The sequence below is a fragment of the Dromaius novaehollandiae genome, chromosome 1, assembly GCF_036370855.1.
Source record: "Dromaius novaehollandiae isolate bDroNov1 chromosome 1, bDroNov1.hap1, whole genome shotgun sequence".
NCBI lineage: Eukaryota > Metazoa > Chordata > Aves > Casuariiformes > Dromaiidae > Dromaius > Dromaius novaehollandiae.
Genome location: NC_088098.1, coordinates 137,065,265 through 137,086,806, shown reverse-complemented (window position 1 = coordinate 137,086,806; position 21,542 = coordinate 137,065,265). Strand labels below are relative to the sequence as shown.

General features: G+C 37.9%; 1 protein-coding gene across 5 annotated transcripts in view; it reads left to right on the top strand.

Moving 5' to 3' along the window:
• The window catches only part of GLRA2 (glycine receptor alpha 2), a 131,186-nt gene that overhangs the window by 25,832 nt on the left and 83,812 nt on the right, over window positions 1-21,542 (top strand). For all 5 annotated transcript variants that reach the window (XM_026110169.2, XM_026110174.2, XM_026110168.2 and 2 more), the window contains exons 4-6: window positions 4,052-4,275; window positions 17,851-17,933; window positions 19,251-19,388. In XM_026110169.2, coding sequence (XP_025965954.1) covers window positions 4,052-4,275; window positions 17,851-17,933; window positions 19,251-19,388 — 445 coding nt within the window. The remainder of the gene's footprint in view (window positions 1-4,051; window positions 4,276-17,850; window positions 17,934-19,250; window positions 19,389-21,542) is intronic.

The following is a 21,542-nucleotide window of genomic DNA, read 5'->3' as shown; positions in this document are numbered from 1 at the left end:
GTCCAATGAATTTTCCTAAAAACTAAAAGTCTTCTGTGAGAACTAAAACAGCATTTTGTGCGGGTTCTCTCAAAATAGGTGAATTCTACTCAGTCTTCATGAGTTTTGTTGCAAGTTTTCCTTAAAGAGTTAGTAAAAAAATGCATCTCTACTAATCTTTCTGCACTATAATGCACCCATGGGACAGTATCATGATTGATTATTTTGCTCCAAAAGAAACACTTTTCTTGCATATTAGAATGATGTATATTATACCAAAATAAAAATAGTAAAAAAACCCAGATCAGAGTCAAGATGGAGCCACTTGAAATTTTCTTCATTCATCCACTTGTCTTTCATTAAACCCCTAACTTGCAAAGAAATAGCAAAATCTCTTCCTGAGTAACTTCCCTGAATAAAACAGTTATCCCATAAGCCAGTAAACTCTGTATCTCTTTTTGGAAACATTCACACATGCAGCATTCAGCAGTAAATTCACTGTACAGCATAATTGTGGTTGCATATCACAGATGATAAATCAACATCAGGCTGGGCAGAGTCCCAAAGAATTCAGATGTTCAGTGTTGCTAATGACCAGGATTTTTTAGCTATCAGCCATAGGAGAAGCTAAGAGGAGTTTATACATTGACGAGCTAATTTTTAATTATAGAAATGACTAACTGTGAGGACATTATTATTGTGGTTATGCCCTATAATCAACGACTAACACTATGCAGCAATTTTTTTACTGGATTAAATGGACCGAGCTATGGTTGTGTTTTAGGTACTTATGTTAGCAGAAAATTTTGTGATTCTTTTTAAAATTTTAGGGGTAATACAGCTTTGCTGTGGTTGGCTGGCTGCTAGTATCTTCCCACTAGAAAAAAAAAACCACATTATAAATCAGCTTGTTAGATCCTGATTCAGTAAGTTATATATATAGTTTTAACTACATCAGACAGTCCCACTGAAGCCATTGGGGCCACCTTGAATGCTTTTAGACACATGGGTGGCCAACTGCTTTTCTGTTGCACAACCGTCATGACCTTGCAATACATGATTAAACCACTCTATTCCAGTCATTATTCATATTTAGGGTTGAGAAAAGGCGCAGTCTCTCTGACAAGCCTCTGCTGTGCATGTAAAGCCAGCTAAGTCTGCTGCTTGACTCAGACATCTGACTCAACACCTGGGTGATTAAAGCCATTGGAGGGGAAGGTGGGAGGAAGGAGACGAGAGTCAGTTCACAGACAGAAAATAGCACTGAGGCGGGAAGAGGGCTCCTCCAGCCCCACTGCTGCCAGAGAACCTGCCTCTTAGAACTTGGTGGCCGCAGCATTGAGGTCCCTGACTTTGCCCAGCGTGAGGGGAACGGAAAGATGTTTCTCTGTAGATTCCTATAACACAAACTTAGTATATCTGTGGATTAAGTCCCTAAATCTTCAGAGAAATCTAATAAAGCTAATCGGATAAACAGTCCTTGAGAGTGTTAGTATTACCATGATTTTATGGCTTGAGAACAGAGGAAAACTGTTCATATGAGTAGCCTTGGGCTATTGCTGGTATCAGTTTTGCAACTGATATTGAAACTTTAGGTCCATACTTCTCATTTAGAACAGTGACACCACCAGAAAGAATTTGTGAAGGAGGTGTACTCATGGTAGTGTAGGAGTACGGTACTACAGTCCACCCACATTTACCCAAAGGAACTTGCAAAACTTACTCGCAGTAGTCTGCCTAAGCTCCATGTTGTGATATCATTCTCAGAAGAATGTCTTTTTTTGGAAGACAGCTACAATGTTAGCACAGGAAAAGGTAAATTCAAAATTCTACACATGATTATGCCTCATGGGGTAAACATACATTCCTCTTAGCTGCTTATATGACAAGCAGAAGAGAAAAAAGTAAGGATGACTTTAAAATGTTCATGTTGTATTACTATTTCCATTTTTTGTTATCAAGCCTATAAACAAAGCCAATGAGACACAAGCTGAAGTGCTGTTTTGCTTCTAACAACACTGTGTGCAGAGAGAAAGCATTTCTAAGTGAATCAATGTGATGGGTCTGATATGTTTATAAAGATACATGTTGAAAAAGAGTGTAAGCCTATTGGTATTATTTATGCTTTTGGTATAATATATATCATAAGCAAGCTCTTCTTTGAATAAGGATTTTTCAGACTGTTTTTTCTTACCTAAATCACCAACTACTGAAGTTCATGAAAGTACATTTATTTTTATATCTTTCTAAAGAATTCGGTGATTTGACTAGTTTATGATTTCTATGTCATGAAAGGAAAAATCCTTATTTCCTATTTCAAAGAAAAATAAAAGGCAGTTGCACAACTAGTAAGAGTAAATTTATTCTATCAGCAATCTCTGATTACAGCTCCAGCCTTCTTTTCTGTAGAATTAAAATTATTTTCCTAGGTTTACAACTGAAACTGCCCCGCATATTCTTGTAAGACAAACTTTCTTTTTCTAAGACCGGGAAAGAATGAACGAATATTCACAAGATGTGAAGATACTTTATAACTGCAGAACTCCAAGTAGCTATTTGATGTTAAACTGTATGAAACAACACCACAGCAAAAAGTGGGTTGTGAAAAATAGATGCAGGATTATTCTTGAGACCACTACTAGGTCTGTCTTTCTGTGATTAGTAGCCGCTCATGTTTTGACCCACTGGCAAAACAAAAATGATAAAGAAAGCAGCAAAATCATTTTGCTACTAAGATCATGAAACATCATCCCATAGGTTTCAAAAACTTCATCTGTTTGGATGTTGGAGCTGTTACAAATATTCTGTCAGGGCAACAGCACACTTTTCATCATGAATCTACTTAATGAATGGTGGGAAATTCTCACACTTAGAGGGGCTTATTCAACAGAGTTTGCGTATTGGACACAAAGCTTACTGAATCTTTAATCAGAGTGATAATATTTAGTTACCTTTCAAAGAGGATAAATTCTTAAAAATACGCAGTTCAATATCCTAACTAAACACATGACAACTCATACATTTTCCAAGTTAAAAGTACAATGCCACCATTTTAATGTACTGCTGCTACCACAAAACAAATCCTAAATGCAAAGGGTTGTACAGTTGACAAAATTATTTTGCTACCATATTCCTTCAGATAATATCATTTGTATAAATATTCTTAAATATTTCCCTTTTAGATGAAGAGTAGGTGTATTCCTAAGGGAGCATTCACTGACTAATTAAATTTAGTAATTTAAGTAAATATGCTATAATAGCAGGGAAAGCTGGGGGAAGTGAAGCTTTTATTGGCTGACCATGGAAATTTAGGATAAGGAGAACAAGCACCAATATTTTTCCACTGCCTGCAGTGGGTTTTGGATTAGACCCTAAAAGCTCTTTTCACATTCCCTTTTAATAGCCAGTTCTTGACACACTATTAATGTTGGTTTTAAATGAACCTCTAAATAATTGCTGCCTTCCCAGTTGTGACTAACAGACCACTGAGCAGAAGAATGCAATTAGAACAATTTTAATGGGATTCAGAGAGGGAGGAGTGAATGAAGGAACATACAGAGAAAAGCATACGGTAGACAGAAAAAGGACACAAATAGTAAATAAGAAGTGCTGATTTAGTTTCTTCAGTACAAATCTGACTTCACTGGAATTAGCAACTATTCATGAGTACATTAGAAATAATTGATTTACATATTGTAAGCAATTTATTTAAATTAGTAGTTTTACAGAATCTTTGTTGAAATAGTATATAGCTAGCAGCAATGCTTTTTGTTTTTCCGAGTACCTCTGTGTTAATCCGTAAGATTTAACAGAGGGTTCTCTTTAATATTTCAGGTCGTAGTTAGTATTTTCTTCATCAGAGAAGCAACTCTGATTTGGAAAATGTACCAGTTGCGTTTGTTTGGTATTTACACTGCTTTCTTTTCAAATGACAATTTTTACATTCAAAGGATAACACAAATGTTTGCTATAACACTGGTACTATATGAAGTCTAAGAGCATAGACAAAGCTAAAGTGGGCTTTTAATTTCGGTAAGTGGCTTAGTAACCTTTTTACATGGCATTTCTGTAGGACTACAGAGTGAACATTTTTTTGAGACAGCAGTGGAATGACTCACGTCTGGCTTACAGTGAATATCCTGATGATTCCCTGGATCTGGATCCCTCTATGCTGGATTCTATTTGGAAGCCAGATTTATTCTTTGCCAATGAGAAGGGTGCAAACTTCCATGATGTGACAACAGACAACAAGTTGCTGAGGATTTCTAAGACTGGAAAAGTGTTGTACAGTATCAGGTAAACCAGTCTGTTTTTCTGTTCTTCTTCCCTCTCCTCTCCCTTACTCTCTGTCTTTCTGGATATAGCCAGAACATAATTTGCATATTTATTTTTTTTTTGTCCCATGTGTGCAACTGAAATGAGACTTAATCACAGCAGGGTAAAGGAAAATTTATCTACTTTCCTTTGCTAAGCTTTTACTTTTCTCAAAATGCTCTGTAAGAGGCACAGTGGTACTTCTTAGCCTTGTTAGAAACTTAAGAGTGTCTAGTACTTCAGTGGTATGCCGTAATTATTTCCATTAGCATTACCTCAATCACTCCACTCACAAAAACAGAAACTTAACTCTTCAGTACTTTGTGGGTTGTAGCTTAAAAGAAAAGAATCAGAATTGCATTGCACAAGCATAAACAGCAGCAAAAATCTGCAGTATTTTTTTGCTATTCAGCTTACTGTGCACCATTAACTGCTTAGTATATGTAGTCAAAGGTATCAAAAGTGAGATTATTGCTCTTACAATTATTAGAAAAGTAATTACTGTGTTTTGTGTGTTTCTGGGGAAGATACTTGGTTTTTGCTTTCTTGCTTTGTGGAAGGTAAACATGGTAATATCTGTTTAACAAGTTCTTTAGTGAGTTTAATCATCTGTAAGGAAGAATTTTTCAGAAAATGTACAGTTATTTCTGACTGAGCATTCTGCTGAGACCTGGATTTTCATCCAGAAATTACTATTGATCCATGTTAAGGGCAGCTGTGTTCTCTAGGAGGCTAAATAAATAAATAATTACTTGGAACTTCCTCCATTTACTTAATACCTGTGGAAACTCCTTAATCAGACTCAGTATTATTTGGATGGATTAAACAGTACGGAATGTAAACATTTAGTGAACAAGATTTCAAAACAGCATACCTGAGCAGTTTGAGGAAAATAACTGGATACGAGGATGAAACTGGCACTAGCAGAGTGATAAATATGCTGTCACTTACAAATACGTCTTGCTTCACCCTGGGAAAGAAATGAATGCATCTGTTTGTTTGAATGACTTCAGACACCATCTTATTGGAAGCGGGAGTGCAGTTGGGTGCCATTCTGAATGCAGATGGATAATTTTCCTGACATTTGTCCATGCGGGAAAAGCAATATCACAAGCTGTCGAATCACATTTGTAAAATTCCCATACTAAAATGCAAATTGATCTGAAGTAGAGTAAGCTGTATTTCATTGGAGTATTAAGCAAAACACATTATTATTTGTACTGCACAGCAGTAACTGAAGTTTACCTGGTGCTTCTAAAACATGGCATATAATTTTGAGTAATACTTTCCAGAGTACCGAAATTTGAAGTCAGAAGTAATTAGGAAAACTTGTCTTTATTCTCTAAATACTGAGCTAGATGCATCTTTGTGTTACCAGTTGCTTTTCGTTGTACTGTGCTAAAACAAACAAGATTATTTTAGTCATTGGTTTCTGAACATTAAGAATGTTACAGAGCTGCCATTTTCACTACTACACCATTAGCACTTAGCCTGACATAATGATATTTAACATTTAGCATTTAGTGTGCTCTAAATGTTTAAAGCACTTTACTAACATGTCTGAGAAGTGGTAATGCAGGCTGTTTTGTCGTATTTCTAAATTTAATAAAATTGAGGAGAAATTAATCTCATGTAAATATAAACCATGTTCTGTGTAAAATGTATCTATAACTGCTCCCACTAATTACTGTGTAAGAAGCAAGTGGTGCGTGTTACGTAACACTGGTATTCATCTTTATATACTGCACTAAAAACATAGAAATACTCTACACAGTAGGCGTGATTGTCTTATGCCTTTACACATTCTGAGAGGCCAGTCCCGCTGTCTCAGGAAAGAATTTGGACAGTCATGTGAGACTAGAACTCATGGTCAAGATTGTACTGAAAAACGACACTTGGTGTAGGGTATGGCTGCTCAGATGAATTATCGCAAGGTCAGTGAGGATCCTTTGCAGTATGTTACCTCTGTCACAGTAGTTGGCTCTGGGACTTCTTTTAGCCCATGGTAAGCGTGAAGCTGTTTATCCTTTCAGTGAGGGATAAGCTATCCTACGTTCACTGGTGACTGTAAGCATGATGTAGATTTACATCGTAGCTTACCTATTAGTAATTAGTGTGCTTATGCTTGCAGACTTCTAGATCTATATTTAATTCTCTGGGAACTGTTACAGAAAATAAAGCCAGAGTGGCTGGTGTACCCATCTATGAATCATGTAAGTTTAGGAGTCTAAACCTATTCTTAGATATTTTTGCATGTTCAAATGCCTACCCTGATATTTGTTTTAAGCTCAGATAGCATGCACGTGCTATATAAAGTCTGAGGCAAGACCTAGTATTGAGAGAGGGCTTCTGACCCTGCAGTGTATCTAAGGGATTTAGTGATGGGTATAAGGAACATGAGGGATGATGGATCTGTGTTGGTGGAGGTCCATTTTCACAATAAAATCTCCATTATTTTAAAGAACAGTTGGACTTGCACTTTTAAGGTGCAGGACAACACTTTTTCTCCAGCCCCAGAAACTAACGAGCACACAGTCATTAAAGACGTTACAACAAATCTTTGAGGCACCCCTATTTTGAGAAATCACCATACAGCAAAGTTACATTCAGCAAACTACTTTACCTTAGTCAAGATCAGTCTCAGTTGCGGTCTTCGAGCTGCAAAACGCTGTTAAATAACTATAATTTTTATTTTAAAGCCCTGTACAGACAGCAATCAACAAGAGGGGTTCATTATAGCAGTGTTCAATAAAATTGACTTATGTTGTGTGTATTTTGTATGCTGAGAAACAATGAGAGTTAAATCTCAACCCACACAGTCACCCCCCAGGTGTTTGTGACTCATTCCTCTGTGCTTCCAGCCCTTGAATAATCTCTGCATGGATTGGATTTTTTAGATGGGCTATACACTTAGAAAGAACGGCATCGCTGTGTGATGATAATATGAATCCTGTTCCTGACAGTCATATTCTCTATGACACCTCAATTTTGTATTATATACACTGTTGAACTGATTTTATATTCCAGTGGCAGGGATTCTATCTTCTCTGGTCCATTGTGGACACTTGGGACATCAGGAAAATGTTAAAGAACCTCAAAGGAGGCTTAGTATTGTCTCCTAGCCACACATTTTTGCTATCTGATTCCCACAAACTCATTTCAAGCTACTGGCCACCTCAGAATGTTAGCATTTGCCAAAATACATACTTCATGAAAGCAGGGGAAAGTGGAAAGGTTTTATTAATTGTTTTTCTTTGTTGCATTAATTGCCTCACTCTCCTGTTAATATTTTCAGTGCATCTCAGCCATATGAGCTTTAGGCATAAAGTGATATAACTCAGCTATGAAGGTAAAGGTAGAGGGGTTGTAAGTTCTGTTTTCACCTCCTGCTCCAGAAACACCATGTGCTGCTAATCACCTGATACAGGAGAGTCTGTGGAGCTGTGTCTTGAAATATGGTGCCACTGCATTCAGCCAGAAAGAGTTACAAAGCAGATTACTTCATATTTTTAAAATATGCAAAGATTTTAGAGGGTGCTGCGTAATTCGGCAAGAGAGCCACTGGAATTCTAGGGAGGAGATTTGTGCAAATTCACAAATTACTTCCCTTTCTCCCCCTGTTTTTGTGACTCCAATAACAAAAGCAATAAAACATCTAGGAGGAAGCGCTTAAGAAATTACTCAGGTCTTTCAAAATGCCTTTTTTTGTCTTTGTTTATCTTCTCAGTGCAAGAGACATTGCAGCTATTTAGACAATTGTGTCTTCATTGTTTTAACTCTTGATCTAGATTTAATTGTTAAATGTTGTTATGGAGAAAGGCAAAGAAAACAGTACTGTGTGAAATAGTACTGCTACAGCACTATGATACAGAAAATTCAAGCTGTTAGATTGCTCTCTGTTTGTGCAGCTGTTTGGGGTGTGATTGCTAGACCCTCCATTCTGTAGCAAGCAGCTGATGGGATGAACTGGCACATCCAAAGCCCTTGCCTGCTTATGCACCCAAAGAGAGGTATCTGTGAAAACAGCAAATATATTAGCAATACCATCTCTTGTGCCAGCTGCTTTACTCAGGAGTTCCCAAAATCAACTCTTCCTGCTGTTGCAATTGTGCTGAGTGCCAGGACACTAAGTGTATACCTCCCACCCCCTGCATTTGGGGTTTTATTATGATTTATGATTACCACATACCTCATGTAAGTCATCAGAAGTGATCTTTAGCACATTTATAAATCAGAGCATTAAAAAACAGCAAGTAGCTTTTCTGAGTGAAACCTCCATGTTTCATAGTCTCTTCTGTACCTGTGTTCTTAATCCTATGGGAAGAAAATATACAGCAGACTAAGAAAATACATAGGTAATACAGTGTATCCCTCCACAACACACTATTCATATGAAAAACTCCACTATCCTTCCAAAAAAAATTTTTTTTGAAAGCTAATTCAAACCCTTTGTTTACAGCCCAGAGTTTTTTGGACTTCAAGCTCATATGGGTATGCTGTTGTATCCATGCTTCTGTTTGCAAGTAGCTGTGCATGTCCCTGTCTGAGTGTAAAGGCAGGAGTGTGTGTAAGTGTGTGTGAGGTAGAGGTGGAAGGAGCAGGAGTGTACTGTATACAGACACAGTCCATTTAACACTGTTTTAGGACTAGTCTGCTATAGTCTCCTAGATCTTTAGTGTAGCTATTGTTGGCACGGTACAGTAAAGTCAGGTGTGGATTTTTTAAAATAATTTTAGGATACAGAATCTTATCAGGCAGATGATAATGCAGTTCCATTTACACCAAATGACATTGTTGCATGTAATTCTTACATGGCACTGTGCAGTGTAGCCAAACAATGCTGTAGAAACTGTTCAGTTCTACAATTCTGTATGCATCCTGTGCTTAAATTTGATGACTTCAATTTTATTTTACAATCTAATGTTGGGATTTAAGAGGATTTGGACTTTGCCAGCAGCATTGTCTTTCCATGTGACAGATAAGCAGAGGGGGGAAGGAGAGACTGTTACCATGATCGACATGGCTGTTTGCTATGTAGGAATACCTCTCTCTGACCTCACACAATCATATTTATTACCTCAGCTCCTACCAGAATAACACTGATATTCACAAGATGAGGATTTTCCCTTGGAAACTAATCTCAATCAGCATAGGAACACTTCCATAGAAAATTATTTATTTTTCCCTTTGGCAAAACTACATACATTTCTGTGTTCACTACACTGACTTTCCAAAAGCATGAACATCTTCATATGCCTTGAATTAACTTTTTCAGATTTAAAAAATGGCATTTAAAAATAAGAAATACTAACCAAAATAAAGCACATATCTAAGGAAGGTTTGAGTTTGACATCTTCTATGTATTATAGGCAGAGGCCTTATAGACATTATATAAGTAGCGTTAGAATCACTAGACTTTATTAAACTACACACAGTGTTACTGGGACGTCACTAGCTTACTAAATTGTGACTGCATGCTATGTGAATCCAGTGAGTTTGACATATTCATCTTCCTATGGGCGTGATTACAGCAATAACAATGGTTTCAGAGGCTAAAAAATTGCAGCCTTTTGCAGGACAAGCAGCCATTTTCATAATGTCTGAAGACAATGTCCTTGGATTATCATCAGCTATCCACCTTTCACCCATTCTTTTCCTTTCCTTCTTGTCCTCCCTCCTGCCCCTACTTCCTTTTCGTGTGTTTTAATCAAACAGCCTCAGATTCCTTTCAACCTTTGGGATGGTTTCCTAACAATCTCTTGACTGCTGCCTCCCATCACCCATTTTGGTTTCTCTCATTCCTTCCCAATCTACAAATCCAGACTCAGAATATAGCCCTGGGTTTCCAGTACCCCTACTTTTCTGTTGGATCCGAAGTATTTGCTTTGCATAACAAATAATAAAACCTACTAAATAAATAATAAAACCTAATACAGGTACTTTGTTATACAACTAGTACAGCTCTTACAAAAACTCCATTGATCATCCTGCTTAAAGAAAGAATGTTTTACATTTTAATGATGCAAAATGACTTTATAAAGCATTTAAGGTAAAGTAAGGATATAGACATTATACCTGAACATATACTGCCTCATTACTTCCTGTCATGCCATGCACATGTCTAGCTGACATACAAGAACACTGGAGGTGAGGTGAATACAAAGACAACAGGAGAGATTTAAACTAAAGAACAATGCTGCCAAGAGAACAAATTGGTGTAAACTGATCATAAGTAAGTTCAAACCAGAAATTTTAAAGTTTCTAACTATCAACAGCTTGAATTCCTGGAACAATAACCAACAGAAATAACGGAGGGAAAATCTAGGTATCATTAAATGAACCTTGATCATTTTTGAGAGGGATTAGATTATGTGACTGTGTGTCTAGATTTGATGACTAGATTTGATGGACCAAGATGTCACTTCTATAGTTCTATATTTCTTTGTCTCAAATTAAAAGTAAGGCTTTGTTCTAAGTAGAAAGGTGGGAAATGTTGGTGGAGCCCAATTTGTACATATAAAGTTGTTCTTGGCTGACAAGATCAAAAAATATTGGCAGGTGGTTAGTTCTGGATCTCTGTGCCAATGGGAAAGTTGCATATTGCTGACTGGATGGAAGCCAAACACACATTTGTGTACCTGGTCTCCTTATGGATAACAGTAACATCTGTCCTTGACTGCTAGTGATCAATCACTCCATTTACCCGTGCACTGGGGCAGTATAAGGTCAGATATGAAAAGATGTAGGCATGGGAACCATTTCTAAATGAATGGTATAAAAAAGTACATTTTCCTGGAACATGCTTTCAGGAATGGAGGTCTCTTGCCAATTGCATTGCAATATATGGCCTGGAACAAAGACATCACCTTGCCAGAAGGAAAACAACACCAGACCAAATACTCACTAGTGCAAAGCAGGAAAATTAAGATAAAAATTAACAAAGAAAAAAGGAGAGATGAAACACTATTCTTCATGGAAAGGAAACAGGTGGTTGTGTAATTTAACTGTTACATGAAATCATACTTGAATTTAATTTCATATATTTGCTTGAGCAATAATTGGAAAATCATTTGCGGGCAACTCGTGCTGGCATTGTGTATCTACAGACAATAACTGCATTACAATGAGAAGTGGGATGACTGTAATGAGAAATCCACCACTCTGTTCTGTGTCAGTTCCTGTTTTGTTAAGCAATACATGAACCAAAGCAAAGCACTGAAGGGAGAGAAAACACATCCATAAACTGAAATACATGAAACTCCAGCCTACATTTTGCATTTTACCACAACAGAGAAAGCGCCACATCATCTGTAAGCTTGACTTCAGCCCATTTCCATCTGACAAAAATGAAGCTGCAGAACATGACAAATATTAGAAAGGAATTCCAAGACTCCTAAAAAATAAAGGAAAAAGAAGACAGTTCGACTGTTCCATTTAACAGGACAAAGCCTGTAGACTGTGAAAATTACCAGAATTGACATTCAAAATGATGAGTCAGGTCCCTGAAAAAATAATGAGGTGGACTAGAAAATGAAAAGCCCTTTAAAGAAGGATGTCACTGCCTTTTTTTTTTTTTTTTTTTTTTTTTGGCCTTCTGATATATGAACAATGTGTGTGCCCTTCATTCAGGCACAGGTCACCTGGTGGGGGGGGTGGGTTGGGAAGGATATAAGGAGATTTTAGATTCTCCTCCCTATTTCAGTGGCACCAGTCTGAATGGTATTTGCTCCTGTGTCACACAATGCTGTCATGGTTGCTGTGCAACTCCATCTCCCCTGCCATTTAATGGGAAACTTTTTCTGCTTGTGCTTAGGTAATATTTTTATGTTATTTCAGCAGCTGTGCAAGAATAAGAAATTTAATAGTCTAAAAAAGAATTTCTTTGAAGCTTTATCATCAGCTTGGAACTTTAAGAAAAGCACCGGAAATTATGAAATTTATGTGAACATCTGGAAAGCTGGCAATACTGAAAAAGATTTTACTTGTCTCAGCAGGCCCAGCGCTGTGGGCTTTCACACATACAAGACTTTTCATAAAAATGGAAAGTGGCCAAAGTTAACAGTGGCCATGCTTCTGCTAGTTTGTTCTGGTATTTGAAGTATAAAATCCTAAATTGTAATGCCTCCTGCCCCAGTAGCTAAGCTGCAGATGGGAGAAGTTTGAAAAAATGAAATGATAAGAATAGAAACTAAGTGTTATTTCTGATACCATATGCCCACTCATGGTGAGGGATTTGTTGCTTTATATACTTGTGTGGAGATAATCATGGGATTTTTGGAGTTGGAAGGCACTTGTACTCTAGCACTATTTAAATTTCCAACAGTACTTCTATATTTCATAAAATTGGCTGTAGTTATTTCTCATTAGAAAAAAACTTTATGAAGATGCTGCTGTCCTGTAGCCCACGTACAAACTGCCACATTTTCAGGATAATGAATGAAAATACTATTCCTCTTGTCCTCAGACACCTCATATTGTGAGATCCACAGGGCCTTTCTGGTGTGGGATCAATGTCCTCTTCCTGTATAAGAGTTACTGCACAGATCAAATGGAGTTTTAGGTGAGCTGTAACACATTAGGCTAATGAGCATCAGCAGCTTATAAAGATGAACGGGGTTAGACTATAGTGTTTAATGTTTGCTACAGATTAAGTAATCTAACAAATCCTAGTTAAAATTAGATATTCTCTTACATTTCTCAAACAAAATTCTTGGATTTTGTAATGTGTAAACCCAGTTCATTAAGGGTTTAATCTAGTACTAGCACTTTTTTATTTCAGTTTTGTGCTGCTGACCAAGTAGGCTACATGTGTAATACCCTGAAGTGTTTTTCTAGAGTTGTGGGATTATCAGAAAAAGTAATACCAAAGTTTGGAGCATCAATATAATGGTGATGAGCATTAGAAATCAAAAACTCTAAGAGAAAGTAAGAGACTGGAGATGATTCTGAGAGCAATCTGTTTACAGATTTTTTACTGCTTTTTTTCTTTTTTTGTATTAAAGGACTTTCCCTTTGAGCAGTCTCCACCAATGGTGCTCTTTTGTCAATTATGTTTCATACAATGGACTTGCCCTCATGTCTTGGCACTCTAAAGAGAGGTAGGGGGTGGTATTTGGCAGGAACTGGAATAAAAAGAGAGGGCAACAGGAAAGGGAGGAGGAGAAGGAATGAAGATAGGATAGGAGGCAGAGGAAAGAGGCTGAGGTTTCTGAAAGTGGGTGGGTCCAGAGGAGGAGAGATGTGGGGAAGATGGGCAGGTGTAAGAGGAGATGGGGCAGACAGGGATAGGGTCAGAATAAGAATAGGGAAAGGGCAGGAAAGGGTGAAGGATGAACAGGAACTAAGCGAGCACAAAGCACAGTGTCCCAGCCCACCACTGAACTCATGCTGCAGTGTGTACAAATATCTGTGAGATCCACTGGCTTCACATGTGCGCCACCCCCCTGTACTGGCACTTCCTTGCAGAGAATGATGACTGGCTACAGCTGCTATTTTTAGGGCTGTGGTGATACCTGTGCTGAGCCCTCCTGCCAGCCCATCTGGAAAATGGTCTGGTCCATCTGGAAAAACACTGACACTGCAAAACCAAGTGTTCAGGTGTTGCAGATCACGAGCATGAGGGGTTTTTGATGCAATGTCTTTTATCTCCCCTTTTGTGTATGTGATTGCGTTTGACACAGTCTGTAATAAGATATTGTTAGGCTTTTTTTTTTTTTCCTTTCCTACAGGATGTGTTATTCTGGGTTCTGTAACAAAGGAGGCCGTAGTCTGCAGGACTTCTGCCTCCCTGGCTGCAAAAGTGGAAGATACAGACCTGTGAATAATGCTGATAAGGGGGCTTTTGGGGATTGAACAGAAATACAAGATGTTGAGCTAGGGTGGGGAGAGAGACAGGCCCTACAGCCTGAGTCTGAATGATTTTTACAAGGACATCCTGATGAAGCTAAGGGATAAAAGAGGGGATCTTGAAAGAAATGCTGGCTGAAGAAATTCCAGCACTGGCTATTGGAATTTGAAGGCATTTAAAGAATCAGCAGATGCTGCCCAGAAGGATTTACTTGGTGTGTGAAGGGAACCTCAGGAAGAAAGAAGCTAGCCTGAAGTTTAATATAGACAGTGCTGCCCTGGAGTATTCAGCTTATAGCCCTGCCTCTAACACAGCATTTCACAGTTATATTAATCATTTTTTTTGGGGAGGGGGGTAGTCACAGTGGTGGCTAATTGTTCATTCTTTGTTGTCTGCATGCAGTAATTAGCATTATTCCAGGGCCTGATTTATCCTTGACTGTAGGACAGCAGAGAGAGTGGGAAAGGAAAGAAGAGAGTTACTTTGCTTCTCCTCTAGAGCTGCCTACTGGCCCTGGCATTGTGCCTGATGTGCCGGGGGAGCTGAAGTCATGACTCTCTTCTCTTCCCTCTTGACTCCCGTCTGCTCAACTGGAAAATATAAAGTGCCCAGCCGCAGAGCTCTGCCCCTGAGCAAGTTGTGCAATGTGAGCCTAGCTAATAGGGGCAAAAGGGTGTTCACGTAACTGAAGACAAAATCAAGTCCTTGGTCAGCTGCTTCTCCTTTTGATTTCATTCAGATTGTTCATAAAACTCTTCCTATCACAAACAAAAAGACACTATTTTATGGTGCTACATTATAAAATAGCTTGTTTATGCATCTCAGATGTCTCGATAGAAGGGTGTCTTAAAAAAAAATTGTTCTATAGCAGTTTCTTCTGTTTTATTAACAATTAAAGTATTCATCCATGTAATTGCTGGTTAAACGTGCATTTTGTAGCAAATCTTCAGGGATCTTCATGAATTTTCCAAGTAAGTGTGAGACAATTCATTTTCTTTTCTATCAATGATGTTGTTATAGGTGGTGTGGGTAGCTATATTTCTAGTTAAGGCTGCTCCACACTTTCCATAATCACAGTTTACTGATCCTGTTTCCTTATTAATGTGAATATAGAAATAGCGACATGGCGCCTGGGTTTGGAAACATTTGCAGGATTACGTTTTTACTGAAAAAGAGGCAATTGCTATAACTTGGTCCACCACCATGGACTTCATTGTAGCTACTTCATACTCCAGTAGCTTAACGTTTATCTCGTAGTAATCTTGTTGAAAATCAATGGATCTGCCCAGTCAGAAGCATGATGCTAGGCAGTACGTGTTGGTTTCAATGCTTTCATTACTCCTAGTAAAAGTGGATTACAGAAGCAAAGATGTCAACTATGAATGTCTACTCTGCTGAGATGAAAAACAGGTAGAAGTAAAACTATAAGGACATGCTCTCTTGAACTGACCTCATCAGTATGACGAATAGAAATAATTTTCCATTTGTCCAGGTGAGCAGAGAATAATTTAGTCTTTCTGAAAGTCACTGTTAGGGAAAGAAAGAAGAGGTTCTCTGCTCATTTCCATAAACAAACTGACATATCTGTCTAGCAGTCATTGGAGATGGGTCAATTTATCCTTAGGAGGTTTGAAAGCTGCAGTTGGATGTGTTTGCATTCTCATGAGTTTGGTAATAGACTAATAAAAGCAGAACCCCGTGCCTATTAGGTCTATGTATGTAGTCAAACCCCCCCCCCCCCCCCGATTCTCTGAGGGCTTTGAGGAGGAGAAAAGGATGCAGGGGAGAAGAAACAGAGACCATGCCTTACAGTCTGTGAAATCTGAGTGGTGGATATGCCATACCTACTTTTATGAACACGAGCAAATGACATATTTTGCATCCTTTTTGAAAATCATTTGCATAAAGACATATTTGAAATGAACTTAAAACATCTAACCCATATTTAGAAGATGACTGAAAAGAAGGGAGAGAGCTTGATATATCAACATTTCAGGAAAAAAAGGCAGAAGCAGTCTTTTGTTAATACTGGGGATTAGCAACTAAAATAGCTCAGTCTTTAATCCAGGAAATTACCTAGTAAAATGAGACTAGTTAGCATTTGTAGGGCACTTAGAATATTTAAAAGAGTAAGGGGCAGATTTTCAAAGGTATTTATGTGTCTACTAGATATGCTTTTTTCTCTAGGTGACTAACATTTTTTAAAAAGCTTATGCTATTTGCTCTCAAAGGTTAAATAGGAGTTAGATCCCATGGCGGGACTGAGAGGACTACTAGATGCTTTTCTTCATCTCAGTGCATTTCACTGCCACTGACAACCAGTCTCTAACTTCCTGATATCGTCATCTTGTAAACCGAAGCCTGAAGCCAGTGTCAAAGGAAAAGAATATGGCATTCTCTGTGAAGCACATGAGTAGGCAAAAGCACAGAGAGTTGCCTAAAAATCATGTTCTTGTCATTATAGCGATTTGATTGCAGGGCAGGACTAGAAGTCCCAGTCAGTGCATCACAAAAAATGCAGAGGATGAAGAAATAGACTCAAAGGGCTTGAATCACCCTTATGTAGTGAGAAACACAAGCATCATGAGGAGCACAAAGTCAGCAAAGGAGACAGAGCTTAATGAAATATTTCTCCATATATGTCACATTTGCCTGTGGGATGGTATAATTTCTAGGTTACTAGCTGGTCCATGGATTCATTGGAAAAAAATTATTTTCAATGTATCATGTTAAAATTTAAGCATACCTTCAAACCAGAGAATCTCGGTCTCATCCTTGACTGTAAATGGACGTAGAGATTTCTTTTTATTTGCTTTCCGTGTGTCAAAGATTTTTTTCTGCTGAAAGTAATCTCAAATAATAAACGTGCTCCTTTTATATAACTTAAAAAACATCTTGATACTTCTTCTGTTGTTCAAAGCAGCTAATTATTTGTAATAATATCATCCCACAGTCTTAGTTTGTTAAAATTGTTTCTTTTCCCCACAAAGAGAAAAAAAAAAAAAACAGCAGAGGAGAAGTCTTGAAACAGATTTCTAGCAAAAGCAAAGTAAACAGAACTAAGAAAAAGAAACTTAAAAATATTTCCATCCTAGTAAAATTGTGTTTCATCTGAGACAATAACACCTGAAAAATTAAAAGAGAAATTTAGTTTGTATGATAATGTGCCTTTAGGCTTACTTTCATCTGTCTGCACTCTTTATCTTATAACACTGCATAATTCTAGCATTTACTGTGTTTTTTTTCTTTCTTTAAGGACTAAATGGTAAGAATGAAGATCAAAAATGGACCTCATACATAACAAAACCACTATCTGTTTAAAACAACCTTGATGGTTACGTTTCCTTCCTTTGCTTTTCCAAAACAAAGCCTAAAAATGTGTGTCCTATGACCAGTTATTTCAGTTTTTGTATTCTTTTGGTTCACTGTTATACCTAAAGCATTCACTGGTACTTTAATGGAGAGCATTTCATGCTATTTTACTGTTGTCTTCTCTGTCTCTATTCTCATCTGCCAATGTACCTAGAAAGCAGTTGGTTTGCTTACACCTTCTGTCTTTGTAGGATTTTATCCCATAAAGCTAAGAGGGGATGAGGAGTCAGACTTCTGGGGCTCTCAGATTTGTCTGTGATCCTTTAAACTTTAAACATGGAGCTTTGGATAAAAACTGTAGATTTCTAACAATAGCATTTTTTTCCCTCCATTTTTAGGCTGACTTTAACCTTATCCTGTCCCATGGACTTGAAGAATTTTCCTATGGATGTACAGACATGTACAATGCAGCTAGAGAGCTGTGAGTGTCCAATTGCTTTACCTAGCCAAGAACAAATATTACCATAACTTTTGGTGGTTAGGTAGTATCTACCTTGTTTTATTTGTGTGGCGAGACTTAATATTGGTATTTTGTAAGAGAAAGTCATGAAGGAGGAGTACTTTGACTGTCCATCACCTTATAATGCCAGTCCTTGTTCGCTGTGCTATCCCATCTCCCTTCCTTCTCCCTCTTCCATGGAGCATTACATCTTCCATCAGGATTGCATCTTTTCCCGGCATAACCACAGCAGTGCTGTACATGAGAAAATAAATCTCAGGAAAGTAAGAACAACGAGCACACAACTAGAGATTAGCTATGTCAGATCAAGATATACTATGGTCCTTTGAAAAATGCAAGCAACAAACTCAGTGAAACACAGGTCCTATTGACTTTATTTATGCTAGGAGCCTAAGCACAGCCAAGGCATGGACTTGGGTACTGGCAGAGTCCTCTTTACTTTGTAATTGTTAGCACACTCCTTGGCATAGTTTGGGATTGTACCAGGTTACAATCAGACAAAACCCAGGCTTGGCTCAGATGATGACATGAGCCTTTGATCATTCCCAATAGGCAGCACATACCAGACCATCAGACCACCTTTTCTTTTTTTTTCCTCTTTCCTTTTTTTTTTTTTTTTTTTTTTTGTTGTTGTTGTTGGAGGGAAGAGTGGATTTAGCTACATGAATGAGAGGGGCTGGTTACCACTTACCTCTGTGGCCAGAGAATGCATCACAGTCTGTTTAATTTACCCATAAAGATGTAGCCATTGCAGTCAAAAAGAGAATGCCTATTGACTTTGGTGAGACAAAGCCTCTGTCTTTCTGCTTCATACCTCTCAGTGGTAGGCTCACAGGTTTACAAAAGCTGCAGTTTCCTTTTAAGGAAGTATCCAGCATTGTGAAGTCTAGAAATCCTCATTTTGTTGGAGCCTAACAATTACATAATCCAAGAATGATGAAAACAAAGCAAAATACAGGCTGATACGTAGAGTGAAATGCCATTTCAGTTGTAAACAGTATCTTTTATGGGCCAGCAAAATTTTGTTTTAGAAACAAAGCAAGGCAGTATTTCAGAAAAAAGTTGTGTTACATATTTGTTTCTCTCACAATATAGGAATAGCACAGTAATAGTAATTAGTAACTAATAGCAATAGCGTAGTTGCTAATTGGATGGTTTAAGGATATAACTGAGGTAACATTTGTTGGGATAGGAGACATATTCCTCAGACTTAATAATATTTTTTTCATGTTTTCCAGTCCACTACCAACTAATGAACTCTGATTTTTTTAATCCTAGTTGGCTATACTATGAATGATCTGATATTTGAGTGGCTAAGTGATGGGCCTGTGCAAGTTGCAGAAGGTTTAACCTTGCCACAGTTTATTCTGAAGGAAGATAAAGAACTCGGTTATTGCACAAAACATTACAACACTGGTGAGCATTATTCTAATTTTTATATTAATAATTGTGCCTAATGGCATCTGTGGGCAATATGTAAAGGGAGAAAATGGATGAAATGAAAACAAAGTATTTTGAAATTAAAATTTGATTATTTTTTAAATCTAAGAAAAAAGAGAAATTCTCTAGAAATTCTCTAGAAAATTCCCTAGAATTCTCTTGCCTGTTCAGAAGATTTTTTGTTTCCAAACATCCTTTAATTTCATTTAAAAATATTCTAATTGATTTTAAAAGACAAGACAAGATTGAAAAAAAATTAGCTGTTTTGGTTTCCTCAAGATGAAACATTTTTATCAAACTGAATCTTTTTCTTAAGTATTGATTAATCAGTTTTAAAATACTGATTTTTCTGAACCTAATATATTTCTCCAAGATTTCAGAGTGCTGATGAGGAAAAATATCAAATTTTGCCAGTTTTTATGTGTTGTCTAGTTTATGAGACGTAGTGTTTGAAAATACATTGCTTTCATTGATGATATGAATAGTTTATCAATATGAAATGTTGAGAAATAAAATGTTTGCGTAAGAACGTAGTATTTATCCTGTATTTGCCATTAAAAAAGTCAAACTGTGTTTTCTATCTTTAGCTTTACAGAGCAGAGAGCGCTCTGATAAAATTTGGATTTAGCTGCTTGGAGTCTATTTAATAGGGACAGCATTTAGAGATTTTTATGAACGGTTTGCTGGGTGCTTCCTGGGATTAGACATAATCCTTCTCATCTAAAATAGCTTTTTCATCATTTCAGCGTAAGAGCCAGTCTGGCTCCATTAACTACATTTGTTTCATTCTGTGAAATAACATAACATGAGAGGTTCTGCCTCTTCAAAAATAAAGTCACATTCATTTCTTATGGAAAGAAAATTATTGTTTTTAATTTTTATAAATACTGTTTCTCATTTCTGGGTCTAAAGTGCCAGGGAAGGAAAACTTTGTAATGCTCATTTCCAGTTGTTGTGGAAAGGGGGACTGCTATGATTTCCCATCTTTTCTCACACTCAAAGGAAATAATGAAGAATAAATTCCAAAAGACAGAGTTTACCATTTGTAATTTGGCTGACACAAAGTTTAGCCATTTCCCGCTGCATGACTTGAACTCCGAATAGGTGAGCTCAGCTGCTTTTCTAATTATTTACTGTCAAATAGCCACTCTGCAAAGTGGAATATTGACAGTAACAGAAGAGGGAGAGAAAGGGATATGCCCCTGCAGGCAGCAGCTTCCTTGTATACCCATGGAGATTCCCTGTGAAGAATAAAATCACCAATTAGTAGCTCCTGCTCCATGGGATGAAAGCTCCTAAACAAAAGGTCAAAGTGTGTAGCATGGCAAGAGGAACTGAGAAGTAGTATTCAAGCAAAGGAACACTTTGTCTATGGATGTCCATGGTACTGTCTCCTCTGTAGCCCCTTCCTTAAGATTAGGAGTTAAATCACAATGTGAATAAAAGCTCTATTATTGGGCTACAGCCTTGCCCCAGTGCCAACTCCCCTGGCCTGGCAGTGTGAGGCACGCTGCCCAGGCTGCACTGCCGGCTCTGGGGACCTGCTGTTGGATGGGGCTATTACAGCACCATCACTGCATGCGGGGCCGCCCTACCCCTCCTCCAGACCTGCTCTGTGGGCAGATCAGTCAGCATCTGTCACTACTCAGATCTCAGAGTCTGTCTTTAGGGTCACAGATTAACTGACTAATTTTACAACTTGTCTCCTAGCTGAAAGAGATTATTAAATTCTTCTCCCCACCCTTCTTGCCACACAGCCTCTGTGTTGTCCTTTGTGCTAGCTCTCGTACTTGTCTGACCCTGCTGCTCGGTGTTCCAGACTAGCAGAAAAGTATATATTTGTCACAAAAAAGCAGCAAAAATCTAATTTCACTTGCAGAGGATGAACGAGGGACAATGCATTTGGCCAACAAGCACAAGACTTCTTCGAAACAGTTAGCATGACATTACAGGCACAAGTTAATGTACACAGGTTAGTCTGCCTTGAGTGAGTTATTCCACAATATCTACCCACAGTCAGGATACACAGTAATTTGGAGAGCAGCACAAAGTGACTGGATTAGTAGCTGATGAGCTGTTGCAACTTGGGATGTTGCAACGCCCACTGCATGAGTAGCTCCAGTGCCAGCA